The 16,460-nt window shown below is 44.2% G+C and overlaps 1 protein-coding gene across 1 annotated transcript in view; it reads left to right on the top strand.

Annotated features, from left to right (window-relative positions):
• Window positions 1-16,460, top strand: part of PIEZO2 (piezo type mechanosensitive ion channel component 2) — a 456,739-nt gene that overhangs the window by 358,768 nt on the left and 81,511 nt on the right. Inside the window, 6 exon segments of the mRNA XM_040479417.1 lie at window positions 1,854-2,047; window positions 4,075-4,235; window positions 13,332-13,508; window positions 13,768-13,893; window positions 15,261-15,461; window positions 16,175-16,379. Of these exon segments, the coding sequence (XP_040335351.1) occupies window positions 1,854-2,047; window positions 4,075-4,235; window positions 13,332-13,508; window positions 13,768-13,893; window positions 15,261-15,461; window positions 16,175-16,379 (1,064 nt within the window).

A 16,460-nucleotide genomic window follows, 5' to 3' on the forward strand; every position in this document is an offset into this window, starting at 1 on the left:
TAGAAATGCACTCTGACATGGTCATACTTCCACCAAATGTCATCATGAGAAGTATCTTCTCACTTATAAGATGCATCACCTGGCAATGCTGACGAGAACACATAAATATCGACGGTTGTGTGACACCCGGTTGCTTTTACGTTGGATACCATTTCATACGCAGAGTCCTGACAAAGCAGGAATAGCACGTGTGCCCCGTGAGATCTGACATACAGTGCTGGTGTACAAACTATGGTACTGGAGTTTCAAGAGTGGAAGACGTTCTCAGAGACAGGAGGGTGAATTGCCTAGCTTTGGAAAATAAGAAAGTAGTAAGTCAGTGTAAGCCCTTCCACCAATGTTGACCCATCCCCGGGATGTTGTGTATTCATTCGATTAACAGTGTTTCTATAGTTTACCTGCTTGACACCCTGTTAAGAGGAATTACTTTTGAACGGTAACCGCTCAGAAAGTCTAAGGGCAATGCAGATTCGTCACAAGTTACCCAACATCGCAGGTGTGTTTCACATATAAAACCAATGAGTTGCAAGTAAGCTTAGATTTTTTTCTCTAGCCAAACTTTCTCACTTTATAGAACATAAAGTGAATTCCAGAAAGGTTAAATAATATACTCTGAGTCCACAGTTATACAAATAAAATAACATTATTAATTGTCTATCCCGTTACACCCAAGCTGAAAGGTATACATGAATTTTTACAAATGGGGAAGACTTTTGGTATTTCCAGTAGACCTTTTCCAAATATCTAATTTATTGCCCACAAATATTCCTTCAAACAGGCTATGAGCCCAAAGATAACAATCTTTAACGATTTAGGAGGAAGATCGTACTCATTATTGTCCAGTATGAAATAAGTTGTAATGCTCTGGCTGCTGTCCGGGCTCAGTGAAACTGCCTCCCGGTGCCTCACTTGGGCTGTCACACACCGTGTCTTTACGACTGCGTGTCCTGCAGCTGATACCTGTGCCCACGGACTGGGATGTGATGCAGACTTCTTGCTCCTGAAAGCATTTCGCTTCCACTACATGTGCTTTAGATGATGGCAGAATGAGATGAGTCTATGCAAAGGTTGACTACGATTACGTATCATTTAAGAATGGTTTTTTAAAAGCCTATTAAAAGCGTGAAGTGACTGGATTCTTGCGGGATGGTTTGCTACGTTACCAAAAAAAAAGCATGACATGATTTGCCTCTGTAGTCTATACGTTCTCCCCTTTATAACCTACAGTCCTGTCCACTCTCAACTCAAATCGCCAAGCCTAGGGTTCATAGCACAAGCACGCTATTGACGCCATCCTGGAATGCACTTGGCATTAGGACTTACTGCAACCGGCATACAGGAATGCGATAGTGGATGATATGTAGCATGATGTGTGATCTCTGACATTCCTTATAATTCTTCTGTTCTCATCTCCTTTTTTTTTTTTCCTTTCTATTTCAATTACTTTGAGCAGCATCAAGAAAAAATTACCAATCCACCAAAATGAGTAAGTCCCCCGTGAAGCCATGAAATGCTTGCTCTACATGATGCCATTTCATGCTTCTACATCCTAAACTCTGACCATTTTCTCCTCCGGGAAAAATGTCAAGTTTAGGTGTCGATAGCTCTCATTACTGACTAATCACTAGAACCTGAATTGGAAAAGCTAACAAGACCTAGCTGAGTTTACAGTTTGTTTTTAGAAAGAGCTTAAAAAAAAAAAAAAAAAGCGACCAGACGCTAACCACCCCACATTGCAAGGCCTGTGTACGTGCACTGATTTTCATTTTTGTTTCTCCTCCTTTTACTTGCCCCTCACTCAAATCTCTCCTGGCGTTCTTTCCCCTCCTGACTCGGCTGCTCTCTGCCAACAGACTGGCCCACCCTGAAGGAAGTCTTCCAGACCTTGCCATGATGAATCTGACCGCCAGCCTGGAGAAGCCGGACTTGAAGAAGCTGGCTGAGTCTGGGGAGGACAGACCAGAGGAATGCCCTGAAAAGGCTGAGCTTGGGAAAGACAGCGAAGAAGAGGAGGAAGGGGAGGAAGAGGAGGAGGAAGAGACATCAGGTAACCCGCCCACTACCAGTAGCTGCTCAGAAAATCCTGGCTGACCGACTCCGTGAATGAAACTGACATGTGCCCGATGGATGTATATTTGAAACAGTCTGAAATAAAAATTGGGGTGGGGTCTTTTTTGCGATTGTTACAACATTCCAGTTCTAGTTGCTCCCATCATTTCTGTGTGGTTCTGATTTAGAAGAAGAGAGCAGATGACTGGTTATCAACTACTGATCTGCCACAGGTGATCCTGGCCAGAACCAGAGGGGGGTGGCTCTAACCTCCGTTCAGTAGAAATCCTGGCCAGGACATTTCCTACCGGCAGCAGAGGCAGGCAGCTGTGTAGACTTTCAGAAAGTTCTAGACGGGGCCTTTTCAAATGCATTCTCGAAAAAGCCAGGCTGGGACTTCTCCAGGGAACTGGTCATTGAGAACGTATTTGTAATTCAGCCGTAATGTTTCAGGACCTGGGAACCAGTGAAGCACATAAGCAACAGGACGATTAGCATTTGAAGCCAACTCCTAGAGGTGTTTCTCTTGTTGTTGTTATTTTAGGTTTTCTCCCTCCTTCTTCTTTAGGCTCTTTTTTCCTGTTTCTCTTCGTAGACTTGAAATAATGTTTCATAGGGCATGACGGAGATCTGGACCGCCGTGGTGATCAGGACGCCTTATCTGACAGCGAGCAGAGAACACGAGGCGCTTCACTCAGTTTAGCAGCTCCCAGACACTATGGGAGGAAAGATTGCATAGCCTTTGGGGTGGTGGCCTGGGGCATGACAGTGATGTGCTGCACTTGACTTTGCTGGTGTTCTGTGCTTTATGGGCTGAGGAAATGAAAAAGCACAAGGCAGAAGATCCCTCCCAAAGGCACACTCCCCCAAACCTGGTCCCTTTACTCCCTCATCTCAGAAGACCCCGAGAGATGCCCAGAACTGCCCTTTCCATATCTAAGCACTGGCTGTTCCTCAGGGTGAAGGAGCACCGAGCTCGGTGGGACCAAGAACCCAGGACTAAGATTTGCTGTCCTACTTCATGAAGGTTTTGAGCATTACTAATAGGATCTCACTAAAGTTGGATTTCATTTTTCTGGCATCCCCCCACACACCTGCCATCCACACCTCTAAAGTATGCTCAGTTATGACTGGAATCTTTGTATCGACTCTTATCTGAGTCACTTTGTAAATAGCCATTTTTCACGACGACGGCTGAAACTTCACTTAAACTTTTCGGACCAAGTACAAGAACTGTTACAACCACCCCAGCCACGTGAAGAAGCTACTTAGACACGCTCAGGTCTTTATCTGCCTGGGCTCGTGAGCTTTTGTCCACACGTGTGGTGACGTGCTGATACCACAAAATGCTTCTGTCCTGACCTCCCTTTAGATGAACCAAGACAGCCCTTCTAGACAAAAGCATGACCCCAGTCTGCAAAATATTACTACTTGGCACAAGGTGGAAAGAGGGAAATGACTAATTTGCTTAAAAATTATGATTAGAATTCATCTGACCACATTTCATGAACTGGGACCGGGTCATTCAGACCCTTGGTGTTCATTCCCAATTTTGAGGAGGCTCGCTCCCCCAGGGCCACTGGTGAGCTTCAGCCAGGCTCTCTTTAAGCCCCGGGTTGGGGGGAGGTGGGGGTGGACGAGACCGGAACTTATGGAAGCCTGGTTTTGGCAAGGAAGATGTCATTTAGAGGGAGCTCGGTTACTGAATATTCCCAAGAAACTAGGGAATTATATCTCTCAGCCTTAGAAGTAAATAAGGTCAACATTCCTCTTCACACTAACTTAATTAACAGGTGGATAAAAATCCTCGTCCCTCCGAGTCTCAGCATATGGTGTCTGCATCATCATGATGTGGGATTCTTAGACCGCCCTTCCTCCAGATTTTGATATTCTTAGAATTCATCCACTACTGTTATTTTGCAGTTTCTCGTTCCAGTCTGCATAAGATATGCTTTAAATAATAATGCAAACAAAAAAGCCACCCACATTTTTTTATGCTCTTGGGTGAATTTAACTATTTTGCAGATTTAAGAAACAAATGGCATCTGGTGATTGACCGCCTCACCGTGCTCTTCTTAAAATTCCTGGAGTATTTTCACAAACTGCAGGTGTTCATGTGGTGGATTTTGGAGTTGCACATCATCAAAATTGTTTCATCGTACATCATCTGGGTCTCTGTGAAAGAGGCAAGTGAATGTTTGTTGTATCTTCAGGCCAAGCAGAACCCCAGTGGGTCAACATTTCCCGTTTCCAACTGTCCACGATTTTGTTTTAAGCGTAATTCCCACTACCTTAGAACACCAAGGCTCTAAGAGGGCGCATACCCTTTGACATATGGAAAAATCAAAGGGCAGTTGCCCTGAGAGGTGGGAAGGATAGCAGGGCAGAAAGAGGCTCCTGGCTGAGTTCTTGATTGGCTTGTTCATGTCAGAAGGGTTACTTATTTTCATGTAGTCTTTGGTGGAACTGTGTGAGAGCAGGCTACTGTTCTGCAGAACCTGTGGAAATCTAGCTCCATAAACTGTGTGTGAGGAAAGCAAGAAGATTCCAGTTTACCAAGGAGTAAATTCAGCTTCCCAACTTTTTTTTTAAATTTTTTTCATGTTTATTCCTTGAGAGAGAAAGAGAGCATGAGCAGGGGAGGGGCAGGGAGAGGGAGACACAGAACCCGAAGCAGGCCCCAGGCTCTGAGCCGTCAGCACAGAGCCCGACACAGGGCTCACACTCATGAACCGTGAGATCATGACCTGAGCCGAAGTCGGACGCTTAACCGACTGAGCCGCCCAGGAACCCCTCAGCGTCCCAAATTTAATAAAAAGTGTGGTAGAGTTCAGCTTGTTGATTATTGGGTGTTTTGTGACAAGACACAGTGTTTCAACATTGTACTGCAGTTCTGTTTTCTCATTTGGAAAGGGGAGAGGCATCATTCCGCCAACAAATCTATGATGCATACTGTGGAGAGATTAGCTCTCTTTCAGTTTGTTCAGCAGATAATTTCTGCATGTTTCTGATCTGCCTGGACTAGTTTTGAGTGACAATTCAAAAGAGTCTTTGCGCTATGAAAATTAAGTCAGGGAACAACTGCCTCTAATTTTTTTAAAAGTTAAATAATAACATCATACTACCTGAAATATTCATGAGAAGGTCACTAGGGATGCACCTTATTTGAGCTCCCCAGTCTAAACTAGACCTTTCTCCATTTTATACAAACCATCTGGAATGGATCTGTGATCACTGCCAGATGGGAACAACAACTCCCTGTGAGAGATGTATAGAAGAGAGTGACATATACTCTACTGTTAACTAACAGTCTCCACATTAATTAGAACTAAAATCTCGCCTAATATGCGTGTTCACTGAGGAAGAAGAAGTTTCAGCATTTTAACTGCAGAAGTAAATCTACCAAGTCAGACAGAATTTGAGGGTCAGAGTATTAAAACAGCAATGAAGGGACGCCTGGGTGGTTCGAGAGCATCTGACTCTTGATTGTAGCTCAGGTCATGATCTCACAGTTTGGGAGTTCGAGCCCCGCATCGGACTCTGTGCTGACAGCACAGAGCCTGCTTGGGATCCTGTCTCCCTCTCTCTCTCCCCCTGCCCCCCTCGCCATCTAGTTCTCTCTCCAAATAAGTAAAAATAAACTTAAAAAAATAGAGAGCAATGAAGAAGGGCAAGAGAAGGCATTTGCCTAAAATCCACAAAGGCTGTTTCTGAATTAACCAAATCTGATGCACAGATCTCTTCTGATGGCATGAGAAGTTGTTGCACAGAAGACAATATTATGATGGGCCTGGGCGTTAAATGAAAGAAATTAGGGCACAGAAAATCCACTGTCTGAAATCCATCCTACAGAGTTCAGACAGAGAAATAAAAGAGTTAAATGATACCACGTTCTTACAAATCCCAAATGTGTTTGTTAAAACCGTCTTAATGAATCCCAAGAATGCCCTGTTAATAGACTGTCAAGTAGATAAAGCAACATGATCTGTTCACCCTGTTACACCATTAGGAAAATGGCCTTTGATAGCACATGACATTTCCTTCTCTAGGATCCATACATTGTGCACACTTCCAGGATTGTCCTTCCTAATCCCACCTCTTTCACCTGTAAGTTTAAAACACATCGGGGCACCTGGGTGGTTCAGTCAGTTAAGTGTCCGACTTCGGCTCGGGTCATGATCCTACAGTCCATGAGTTGGAGTCTGACGTCGGGCTCTGTGCTGTCAGCTCAGAGCCTGGAGCCTGCTTCGGATTCTGTGCCTCCCTCTCTCTCTGCCCCTCCCCCACTCACACTCTGTGTCTCTCTCTCTCTCTATCTCAAAGGTAAATAAACATTTTAAAAAATAAAATAAAAAATAAAACACATCAGAGGCTCCTGGATCAGAGAAATTCTGCCCCCACTCCTACTAGCATCTGCCAGAGACCCCTTGTTGTGAGATGGTTAGCCCCCAAGTATATCAGCCCAGCTTCACCTGCTGTCATCCCACCCACATGAGGGGTTTCCGGCCCCAAAGGGTGAGTTCCTGCATGAGCCTTGGATGTCACGAGGTCTACCCTGTCTGCACGCTGACTTTGGTCTCTTGGCTCCCTTCATTGCTGATGAGTATTGAGGTCACTGGAATATCAAGGATCAGAACATGTGGGGTGGAATCATAAAACACACTTTACTTTGGACCTCTGCTGTCCCTTTAAAATGTATTGTACAGAGAAAGTTTTCTCCATGCCCCTGAATGCTAAATGCTGTCTGATCATTCCTAGGTAACACAAAGTACTATAGTTACCTCAGGTAGCAAACAGAATCTCACTTCATTAATTAGACTTGTCCAGCCACAGAAAAGAAGCAAACTCTCATCTCTCTCTCTCTCTCTTTTTTTTTTTTTTTTTTGCATGAAGGTGGAGTGTTCCTATTTTTTTTTTTAAAGCTTTTGTTTAAATTCCAGCTAGTTAGCATACGATGTATGTGCAATATAGTGATTCAACCATTCCAGAGAACACCCGGTGCTTTTCACAACAAGTGCAATCCTTAATCCCCATCACTTATTTCATCCACCTCCCCCCTACCCCATCCCCTCTGGTAACCATCAGTCTGTTCTCCATAGTTAAGAGTGTGTTTCTTGGTTTGCCTCTCTTTCTCCTTTTTCCCCCTTTACTCATTTGTTTTCTTAAACTCCACACATGGGTAAAATCATATGGCATTCATCTTCCTCTGACTTATTTCACTTAGCAGAATACTCACTAGCTCCATCCACGTCACTGCAAATAGCAAGATTTCACTTTTTTTATGGCTGAGTAATATTCCATTGTGTGTGTGTGTGTATGTGTGTGTACATATATACATATGTATCCATTCATCAGTCATTGGATAGATACTTGGCCTGTTTCTATAATTAAGCTATTGTAGATAACGCTGTTATAAACACCGTGGCGCATGTATCCCTTTGAATTAGTGTTTTTGTATTCTTTGGGTAAATAGCTAGTAGTGCAATTGCTAGCTCCTAGAGTAGTTATCTTTTCAACTTCTTGAGGAATTTCCATACCATTGTCCACAATGGCTGCACCGGTTTGCATTCCCACCAACAGTGCAAGAGGGTTCCCCTTTCTCCACATCCTTGCCAACACCTGAACTCTGATCTCTTTTCAGGTAGAAGCAAATCCTTTTCTAGTGGCTTCTTTCTTTTTCACACATACCTCCCCTCACTGCCTTCCTCCTTACCCCCACTTCCAGTGAACTAACTTCCATTACGTGACCTCCCGGGCTGAACGACAGCGTCAGGCAGGAATGGTGGTGTGCTATCGTAGGACGGCCTCACACTGAGCTGGAGGGGATCAAATCTTCCCTTTCTTTCATGGGGCTCTTCTGCCTCCTGGTTTCCCAGCATCCTCTCCTTCCAGACACTTTCCATTGGAGTCTCGTCACCCGTGCGGCCAGTGCCCCTGAGCAGGACTTAGAATAGCTCTGGGCACTCTCTCTTTCTCTGTCTCTCTCACGATTCAGGTCCAAAGGCAGCACTCACACTGCTAGTGTATGTGGGTCCCCATGAGGCAACTCCTGTGCCTACTCACCAAATCCCTGGCAGCCGGATTTCCTGGCTGAAGTTGGACATCAGTGTCCAGACCGCAGAGTACATGCATCAGCGTCTCTGCGTGGTGCTGCTTGGAGCTCCTTGCTCGCTTGGGGTTTGGGTGAAGAATGTAGCGTCCCTTCCTTCCCACCCCATCACCTCATAAGGGGGGGACTGACAGAAGCACCTCATACAAAGAAATTTCTTCACACTCTGTCCTGTCACCTTCACCATCTTGACCCATCTGTACCCTCTCAGTGTGCCTTAAAGACCTCTAAACGGTTTTCCATCAACGGTTTTGATTTGAAATGTCTACATGGCTGGCTAATACTTCATTTTGGAATCTTTTGCTTCCATCCATTCTAACTTGGTGCCTCATGTGGCTTTGACTGAAGTCTTTCTATACTGAGTACAGTTGAGGAAGAAAGACAACCATTGACTCTCATAAGGAGCTGCATGCCAATCCAGAGTATGATGTGTCTAAATCTGATCTGATTATAACAGAGGCAAGTGTATGGGGATTCTAATGGTGGGGGAATGGGCAGGAGGGGAACCATGTTGCACAGTTCCGGGGGCAGTGTTCACCTGCGAACAGCAACTCCCCAACGTTGTGCACCTCTGAGGTGCCGATTTATACCTGCAGGGGCCTCTTCTGCTTTGAAGGCTTGGCTTATCCTCAGCCAAAGAAGCCCATCAGCAATGACATTTGCTACATATATTTTCCATTTGTAGCTTATTGATTTTGATCAGCGCAAAAGATACTCTTTCTCAAACACTGCTAATCAGTAAATGGCAAAATGAGAACAAAGTCAACAACCCCAGTGAAGTCTTCATCCTTATCTAAGGTCATCAGCAAGGCCACTTGTTTTCACAAACTTTCGGGGTCATTTCTCAGGTCATTTTGGAATCAAACATTAAACCTTTCCAAGGCTATCATCATAGGCATCTGAGGAAGAAGAGGCCATGAGAAAGAATTTGTTGCAGAGGCCTTTCTTTTATTTTATTTTTTTAAGTTTACTTATTTATTTTGAGAGACAGAGACAGAGAGAGTGAGCAGGGAGAAGGGCAAAGCAAGAGGAGAGAGAGAATCCCAAGCAGCCTCTATGCTGTCAGTACACAGCCGGACACGGGGACGCGGGACTAGAAATCATGAACGGGGAGATCGTGACCTGAGCCAAAACCAAGAGTTGGATGCTTAACTGACTGAGCCACCCAGGCGCCCCAACAGAGGCCTTTCTTTTACATCACCTCCTCTTACCAGAGCAACACCACATAGGAAGGACCTAGATTTTAAATATATATAACGCTGTCTTCTTTTTGTATGTGCAACTACATTCCTAGAAAGCTCTGAGAGATCAGGTTATTCTTTGAGGAAGGGGCCACACCTTATTTTAGTACCCTGAACAGCTCCTCCAGAGGCTGGCCAGTTGTGGAAGCTCAATAAATGTTTACTGACTGAAGGAAATAAATAAAACCTTGAAAGCTTGAGATTGTCCCCAGATGTCAGTTGATGTTTCATTATGATTCTCACTCTCACTCACCATTCATTTAGCCTTTGTTATGTACTTAAATTAAATTACAATAAGCTGAACGCTTATACTGTGCTAGACGTTGGCACAAAAGTATGAAAGACACATCTCTTGTCTCTGCTCGCAGTCTGATGGTCATGGCTGGCAAATGAAGCCAAAGTCACATTAACGGCCAGATTAGAGGGGCCCCCAGGAGGCTGTGAGTGCAAGGGAAGGGTGTCATGCAGGGGTGTGTCACTGTGAAAGTGATCACCGAAGCTGCAGGTGCTCTGAGGGAGGAGGCCACCTGGGCCAACACACGGCTGGGGAACCACGGTTTTCAGGGACCTCTCTTTCAAGGCAGTGGCCTCAAGCCTTACAAATTTATATTCAGAGAAAATGGCGATTTGTGGAAAAACGTTTTGTGAGGAAGGCTTGAGGCATAAAATTACTTTCCCAAGGTACTTGATAATAAGAATCACCTGGATACTTGTTAGGTACAAGGATGACCCAGCTCTTTCCCTAGAAATTCTGGTTCATCAGATATTGGTTGGGTTCCAGGTACTTGTCTTTGTTTTTTGCTTTTTAAAGGACATTTCACGAGATTCCTACCATCAGGGAAAGGATGAAACCGTTGTCAACCAAGATTGTATTGAACAAAGTATGGTCCTTCTCTGAGTCCCTGTTGTCCCACCTCACAGATGCTGTTCAGTCCTCATTTTCCTGATTCTCTATGACATCGGATATTGACAATCATTTCCTTGTCCTTGAAGCGCTTTTGTCACCTTCCAAAACAGCACACTTCTGTGGCCTCCCTTCTGCCTCATTCGTGGCCTCCTTCTCTTCCCACCAATTCCTCTCTTCCTTAGGTTTCATCCGCAGTCCCCTTTTCTGATTCTAGACCCCCTGTGGGTGGTCTCATGAGCTCCTGTGGTTCACTTGCTAATTACGTGCGAGAATTATAAATCTGTGCCTTCATCCTGTCCATTCTTTGAATTCCAGGCCCGTTTCTCAAAGTGACAGCTGGACATGACCTTATCCCTGAATGTCCCCAAAGCACCTTCAACTAAATATGTCTAAAACTGAGTCCCCTACCTCCACAGCAGTTTCCTATTAGATTACTCTACCACATGTCCAACCCTGTTCCAATCTCTTCTCCTGCCAGTATGTATTCCATCATGCAGCCAGAACCTCTTACCAGTGTATAAATGTGATCCTGTTAATCCTCAACTCAAAAACCTTCACCAGCTCTCCTGTCCTCACAAACATGAGATATAGGACCCCCGTGATCTGGCCCTAGAGCACTTCGCCATTTTCTTTCCCAAACACCCTAGCCTACCTAGGTGGATTCCAAAGCCTTCTACAGGGACCCTGATCACAGTCCTCTCCTAGTGAGCTGCTTGCGGCACCAAGGACATCCACTCCATGCTCGCTTTCTCCAGAAGGCCCCATCCCTACAGTTCCTCTGCCTGGCTAACTCCTGTTTGTACCTCTGGTCTCGGTTTACATTGAATGCCCTTGAGCAATCTTCCCTAATCCCTGACTAGCCATTCAGCCCTGTGCTCCCATACAGCCAGCATCAGCCCAGGCAGATATCCCCTCCACCATATTGTCATGAGCCCTTTATTCAGTTCTATTCTGCACTGCCTCATATGTTTCTTGACGCCAGGGATCCACACAGGATATGATACTTTGAACCTAATTAAGACTTAATAAAATAGATCTTTTCTTCTCTTTCTCTAACACTCAAAAGATGAAGAGTTGTATGTAAATTCATTGTGCTGTTTTTATACTCAGTGCCTTAAATACATAATAAAAGGAATAATGAAGAGCCTTAATGTCATAGTAGCTTTACTAGGCTTACAGAATTCATTGAGGAGGAAAGGATGTTTTTTAACATCCCAGTTAACATGACACTTGCCGATGACTGAGGATGAGTCACTTAGCCATCAAAGTATTTTGTTAAAATGTAACATTTGTTGTGTTTGTGAGTGTTGTATACTTCACAGGGCAATATTTCTTTCCTCCTCAATTAATTCTGTAAGGCAGTTCTTACTACCCTAATATTTCAGCCCTTAATTCCCAGAGAGGTCCCTTGCCTTGGACAGTGACAAATAATTAAGTAGAAAAGTAGTAGCTAACAAATTACAGAATTAAATACTGTCCTGGAATCTCCACACTTCCTGTTCTTTAGTTTTATAGACCAAACAGGCATCCATGTTTTTGATAGCCCATAGTGTGCTTAGCCCTTTGTACCTGTTGAATTTTATCAATTGAGCACATGCTGCTAATGTTAATTAATTCATGCCGATAATATTGAATGTCCTTAGGACATTACTTTAACAATATTAAGATATTATTTTAATCATTATTTTAATCACATGAGTGTTTTCCATGGATGAGTAAGATGGCTGTGCTTCCATATTGTTCAGCGAACCATTGGCTATGGAGAACAGTTGGAAATGAGTGGACATACCACCTGATTGATAAACATACATGGAGTCTACACCCAAGCTGCAGTCACTGCCTTCCCTCTTTACACCTGCCCCCTCCCCCCACAAGATCATATCTCAGTAGCGGCCCTGTCATCTTCTCAAGGCTCTGGCTCCCAAGCCAGAAACCTGGGAGGCATTCTTATGGCTCCTCCTTTACCCCACCCATCACCACCTCCAAGCCAACCAGCCAACAACTCCAGCTAGTTTTACGACCCATCTCAAATCTGTGACTCATCCCCGTCTCTGCCCCATTGCCCTAGTTTGGGCTCTGGTCATGCTCTCCTGGCAGCACATGTAAGCTGGTCTCCTCACCTCTCATTGAAGGTGATGTACCTCCATTCTTCAGTCATACTCATTTCAACAAATGAAAGTCTTTCCTGAAGATTTTCCCTGGGAAGTCTTGGCTCTCTATTTTCTTTTTGTTTGTTTGTTTTTTTATTTTTTTTAATGTTTATTTATTATTGAGAGACAGAGAGAGACAGAGCATGGGCAGGGGAGAGGCAGAGAGAGGAGGAGACACAGAATCCAAAGCAGGCTCCAGGCTCCGAGCTGTCAGCGCAGAGCCGGATGCAGGGCTCGAAGTCACGAACCGCAAGATCATGAGCTGAGCCGAAGTCGGATGCCCAACCGACTGAGCCACCCGGGCGCCCCTTGGCTCTCTATTTGCTGCACAAGGTGTTCATAGGCCATAGCATGGTTTAAAAAAGGTCCATAAAAGTTCAGCACCCAGCTGCATCTTGATCCTCATTTGCTGCTGCAGCTCACTGTGTTCAACTCCAGAATTTCCAGTGGTTTGTGATCATCTGTCCCTACCATGCCACCTCATGCTTTCCTGCCTTTTCTTATACATCCTTTACCTGGAATATGCTTCTCATCTTTCTTGGCCTGGCTGGCTTTATGCATCATTCAAGGCTTCGCTCAGGCAGTATCTCTTCCGGGAAATGTTCTGGAAGTTCCACATTGGCCAAGGACCCCCTCTGGGTATTCTCATAGAAGCCTGTTCCCATCTATAGTTGAGCCACTACTATGCTGTATTAACATATCCTGGTTATGTATCTTTCTGCCATATGAGATATCTCCACACATACGGCAACGCCCTGTGTGTGCTGGGAACTCCATCAAACTCTGCTGAACTGAGTAAGTCGAGTTGCCGCATTGTGTGGATGTTATGCCGTATTATGTATTTTTGTCCCCATTTCTGATTTTTATGTTTTCAGGTGTCACTGTTCAACTCTGTATTTTTGATTTCTTGGGCTTTTGCTCTGCCATACGCCAAGCTACGCCGTCTGGCTTCAAGTGTCTGCACCGTCTGGACGTGTGTGATCATCGTCTGCAAAATGTTGTACCAGCTGCAAACCATTAAGCCTGAGAACTTTTCTGTTAACTGTTCCTTGGTGAGCCTCAAAGAGAGGGGAATCTTCTTGACTGGGGCTTAGGGAAGCGAGGCGGCTATTGGGAAACCCATACCCCCAGGCACACTCTGCCTGGCCTTCCAGTCACCTCAGCCATGTTGGATATGTTCTGACCCTTCTTCTCTTCTCATGCTAAGTAAGATCTTCCCCCTGAAGTGGATCTTTCCCTCCCTGTCCCCACCAGGTCCCTTTGCTGGAAGCTGAAGGAGAAATTTTTAACCCCATGTTCTCTTCTTTTCAGCCAAATGAAAACCAAACAAATATACCCATCCACCAGTTGAACAAGTCTCAACTCTACAGCACTCCTATTGACCCAACAGAATGGGTCGGCCTGAGGAAATCTTCCCCTCTGCTCGTCTACCTGAGGGTAAGGCCTCCGTCATGCTTCGCTTGTGCCTCTGCACAGTTAATGCCTGAGATCCTCTGCCTTGAGACCTCTGATATCACATTTGAGAGGAAGCTAACCTTTTTATGTGACATTTGGGGTCACATTTAAAACAAATGACTAAGCATGGCCATCAGTGTTGCATTGTACCAAACAGAAATTGATCAAGTAGTTTGAAATTGATTGAATAAAGTATAACAAATGTAATATTCACTGGAATATGATGTAAAAGATTGTAGACTGATACTGTGAGATGTTGAACGATGTCCAAAATATATTCACTTTTTAAAAAAAAAAAAGCAAATTTCAATACACCATATGCATCATATCTCTTCTAGATGCAAAGAAAAACATTAAGTAAAATATACCAAATTGTATATAGTGGTTATTTCTGAGAAGCAGCTGTAGATTTATGAGTAATTTTTGCTGTCTGAATTCAATTTCTCTATAATGTTTAATGAAAGACATGTATTATATTTAAAGGGAATACAATTTTAAACAACATATCTTTGAAAAGAAACTTGCAACCAGTCCTAACAAACAGAATGAAAGCAGTATATACTTTAGACTGTTCCTATTTTAGTTTGATTGGATGATCTGAGCAGTCTTCCTAACACACTGACAGAAACACTTTAAAAAAAAAAGCATTTATACTCAATGCCTGGAATTTTTAAATGTACAAGGCATCCCCTTTTTTGTGTGTAGCTTTCTCTTCTCATATGACAGACATCATGTGCAGCAATACAAATGCTCTCCACCATCAAGACCTATTATAAGGGTAAAAGGAGCTGGCATTTGAAAAGAGCAATCAGAACAGTGTCTGGCCACATAAGGTTCCATAAATGTTAACGACTTTCAGTATGATTCTGATTACTTTGTCATAAGGAGCATGCTTGTCAGTGTGCAGCTCTCTCTAGCCAGATTTCCGAGGTGTTAAAAGATTTCTGCTCCAGCTTTAGTGTGTTTCCCAGATGGCCCTGTACTGTTTTGCACCTTTACTTGCAAACGAGGTGGACCACCCTCCCCAGGCAACCGTTCACTGCATCTTCCTATGGGTGGTGTACTTTTCCAGAAACAGGTATGAGCATCACCAGCCCTCTGTCTAGAGTTTCTAGATCCTAGTATCACGGGAATCACCCTGATTGGCAGAATGCACGTAAATCCACCTCATTACCGTACCATAGGGAAAATGAACTTTGAACCCAAGGCTTTTACAGAGGGGGGATTTTATAAAGCATTGTTCTTCTAGACACCACGAATGGGAAAAGAAATAATATATTGTGGGGATTGTTTAAAATTACCCAGCTCAAGCGTTTGGCTTCGCACAATTGTGTTTTCTTGCTTTGTAGAATAATCTGCTGATGCTGGCCATTCTGGCCTTTGAGGTTACAATTTACCGCCATCAGGAATACTATCGAGGTCGAAACAACCTCATGGCCCCTGTGTCTAAAACCATCTTTCATGACATTACAAGACTCCATCTAGATGATGGACTTATTAATTGTGCCAAATATTTCATAAATTACTTCTTCTACAAGTTTGGTCTGGAGGTGAGTTTCTTTGCTGACATATATGTTTTTCTGTTTTCTGTGAAAATCCCAATCGCTGTTTTTGGCCAGTTGGCCACTGGAGCTTACTTGTACACCTCCATGCTGTGATGACTGTCTTCTTCAGATCAGCAGAAAGAGATTCTCCTAAAGGGTTAACCTGGCCTGGCTGAAAGTTTTCTGAGACCAAGGCCAGTGCTCCATACTCTGGAGCCATGAACTTGGCCCCTCTGGATCTCTGTAGCCTTACAGATGCATGAATACCACTTTGTCATTTTAACTGGTTTCTTTAATGTGTTATAAATCTTCTTTGTGTTCTTTGCATTCTCTCTGAAAGTTTAACTTGAGCCAAAATGAACTGCTTTGACCTGAAAGGGTTGCGGTAGGTGCCTGTCTCTTAACGGAGCACATTTGGAACATGAAGAGATCATAGCTGTATTCTCTTCACAGTGTGAAGCGGTTCTTGCTAACAGTGATGTAGTCAGTCTTTCCCTTGGCAGTAATTTATATGCTATTTCAGTCTTCATGCTGAAAGACACCCCAAAGAGGCAAGACTTGGTGAACGTGTGTAGACAGACCTACCCTCAGGAATGCAGGTCTCTGAGGCACCTGCCCAGGGCTGACAGGTGACACCACTCCCCTTCTCTGTAAATCCGATTGTTTTTTGTTTTTTGGTTTTGTTTTTTTTTCTTCTTCTTCTTTTCATCCTTATACAGACCTGTTTCCTAATGTCAGTTAATGTAATCGGTCAGCGAATGGATTTCTATGCCATGATTCACGCCTGCTGGCTAATCGCTGTCTTGTATCGGCGCAGAAGAAAGGCCATTGCTGAGATCTGGCCCAAGTACTGCTGCTTCCTGGCATGCATCATCACCTTCCAGTATTTCATCTGCATCGGCGTCCCTCCGGCTCCTTGCAGGGGTGAGTGGGCTCTCCCCAGGAGCCCGCCGCTCTTGTAATCAGCCCTTATGTTGTGGACAGTTGGGGCGAGGGCAGTGAAGA

This window comes from Herpailurus yagouaroundi, unplaced genomic scaffold (genome assembly GCF_014898765.1).
Source record: "Herpailurus yagouaroundi ecotype Mexico unplaced genomic scaffold, PumYag 142, whole genome shotgun sequence".
NCBI lineage: Eukaryota > Metazoa > Chordata > Mammalia > Carnivora > Felidae > Herpailurus > Herpailurus yagouaroundi.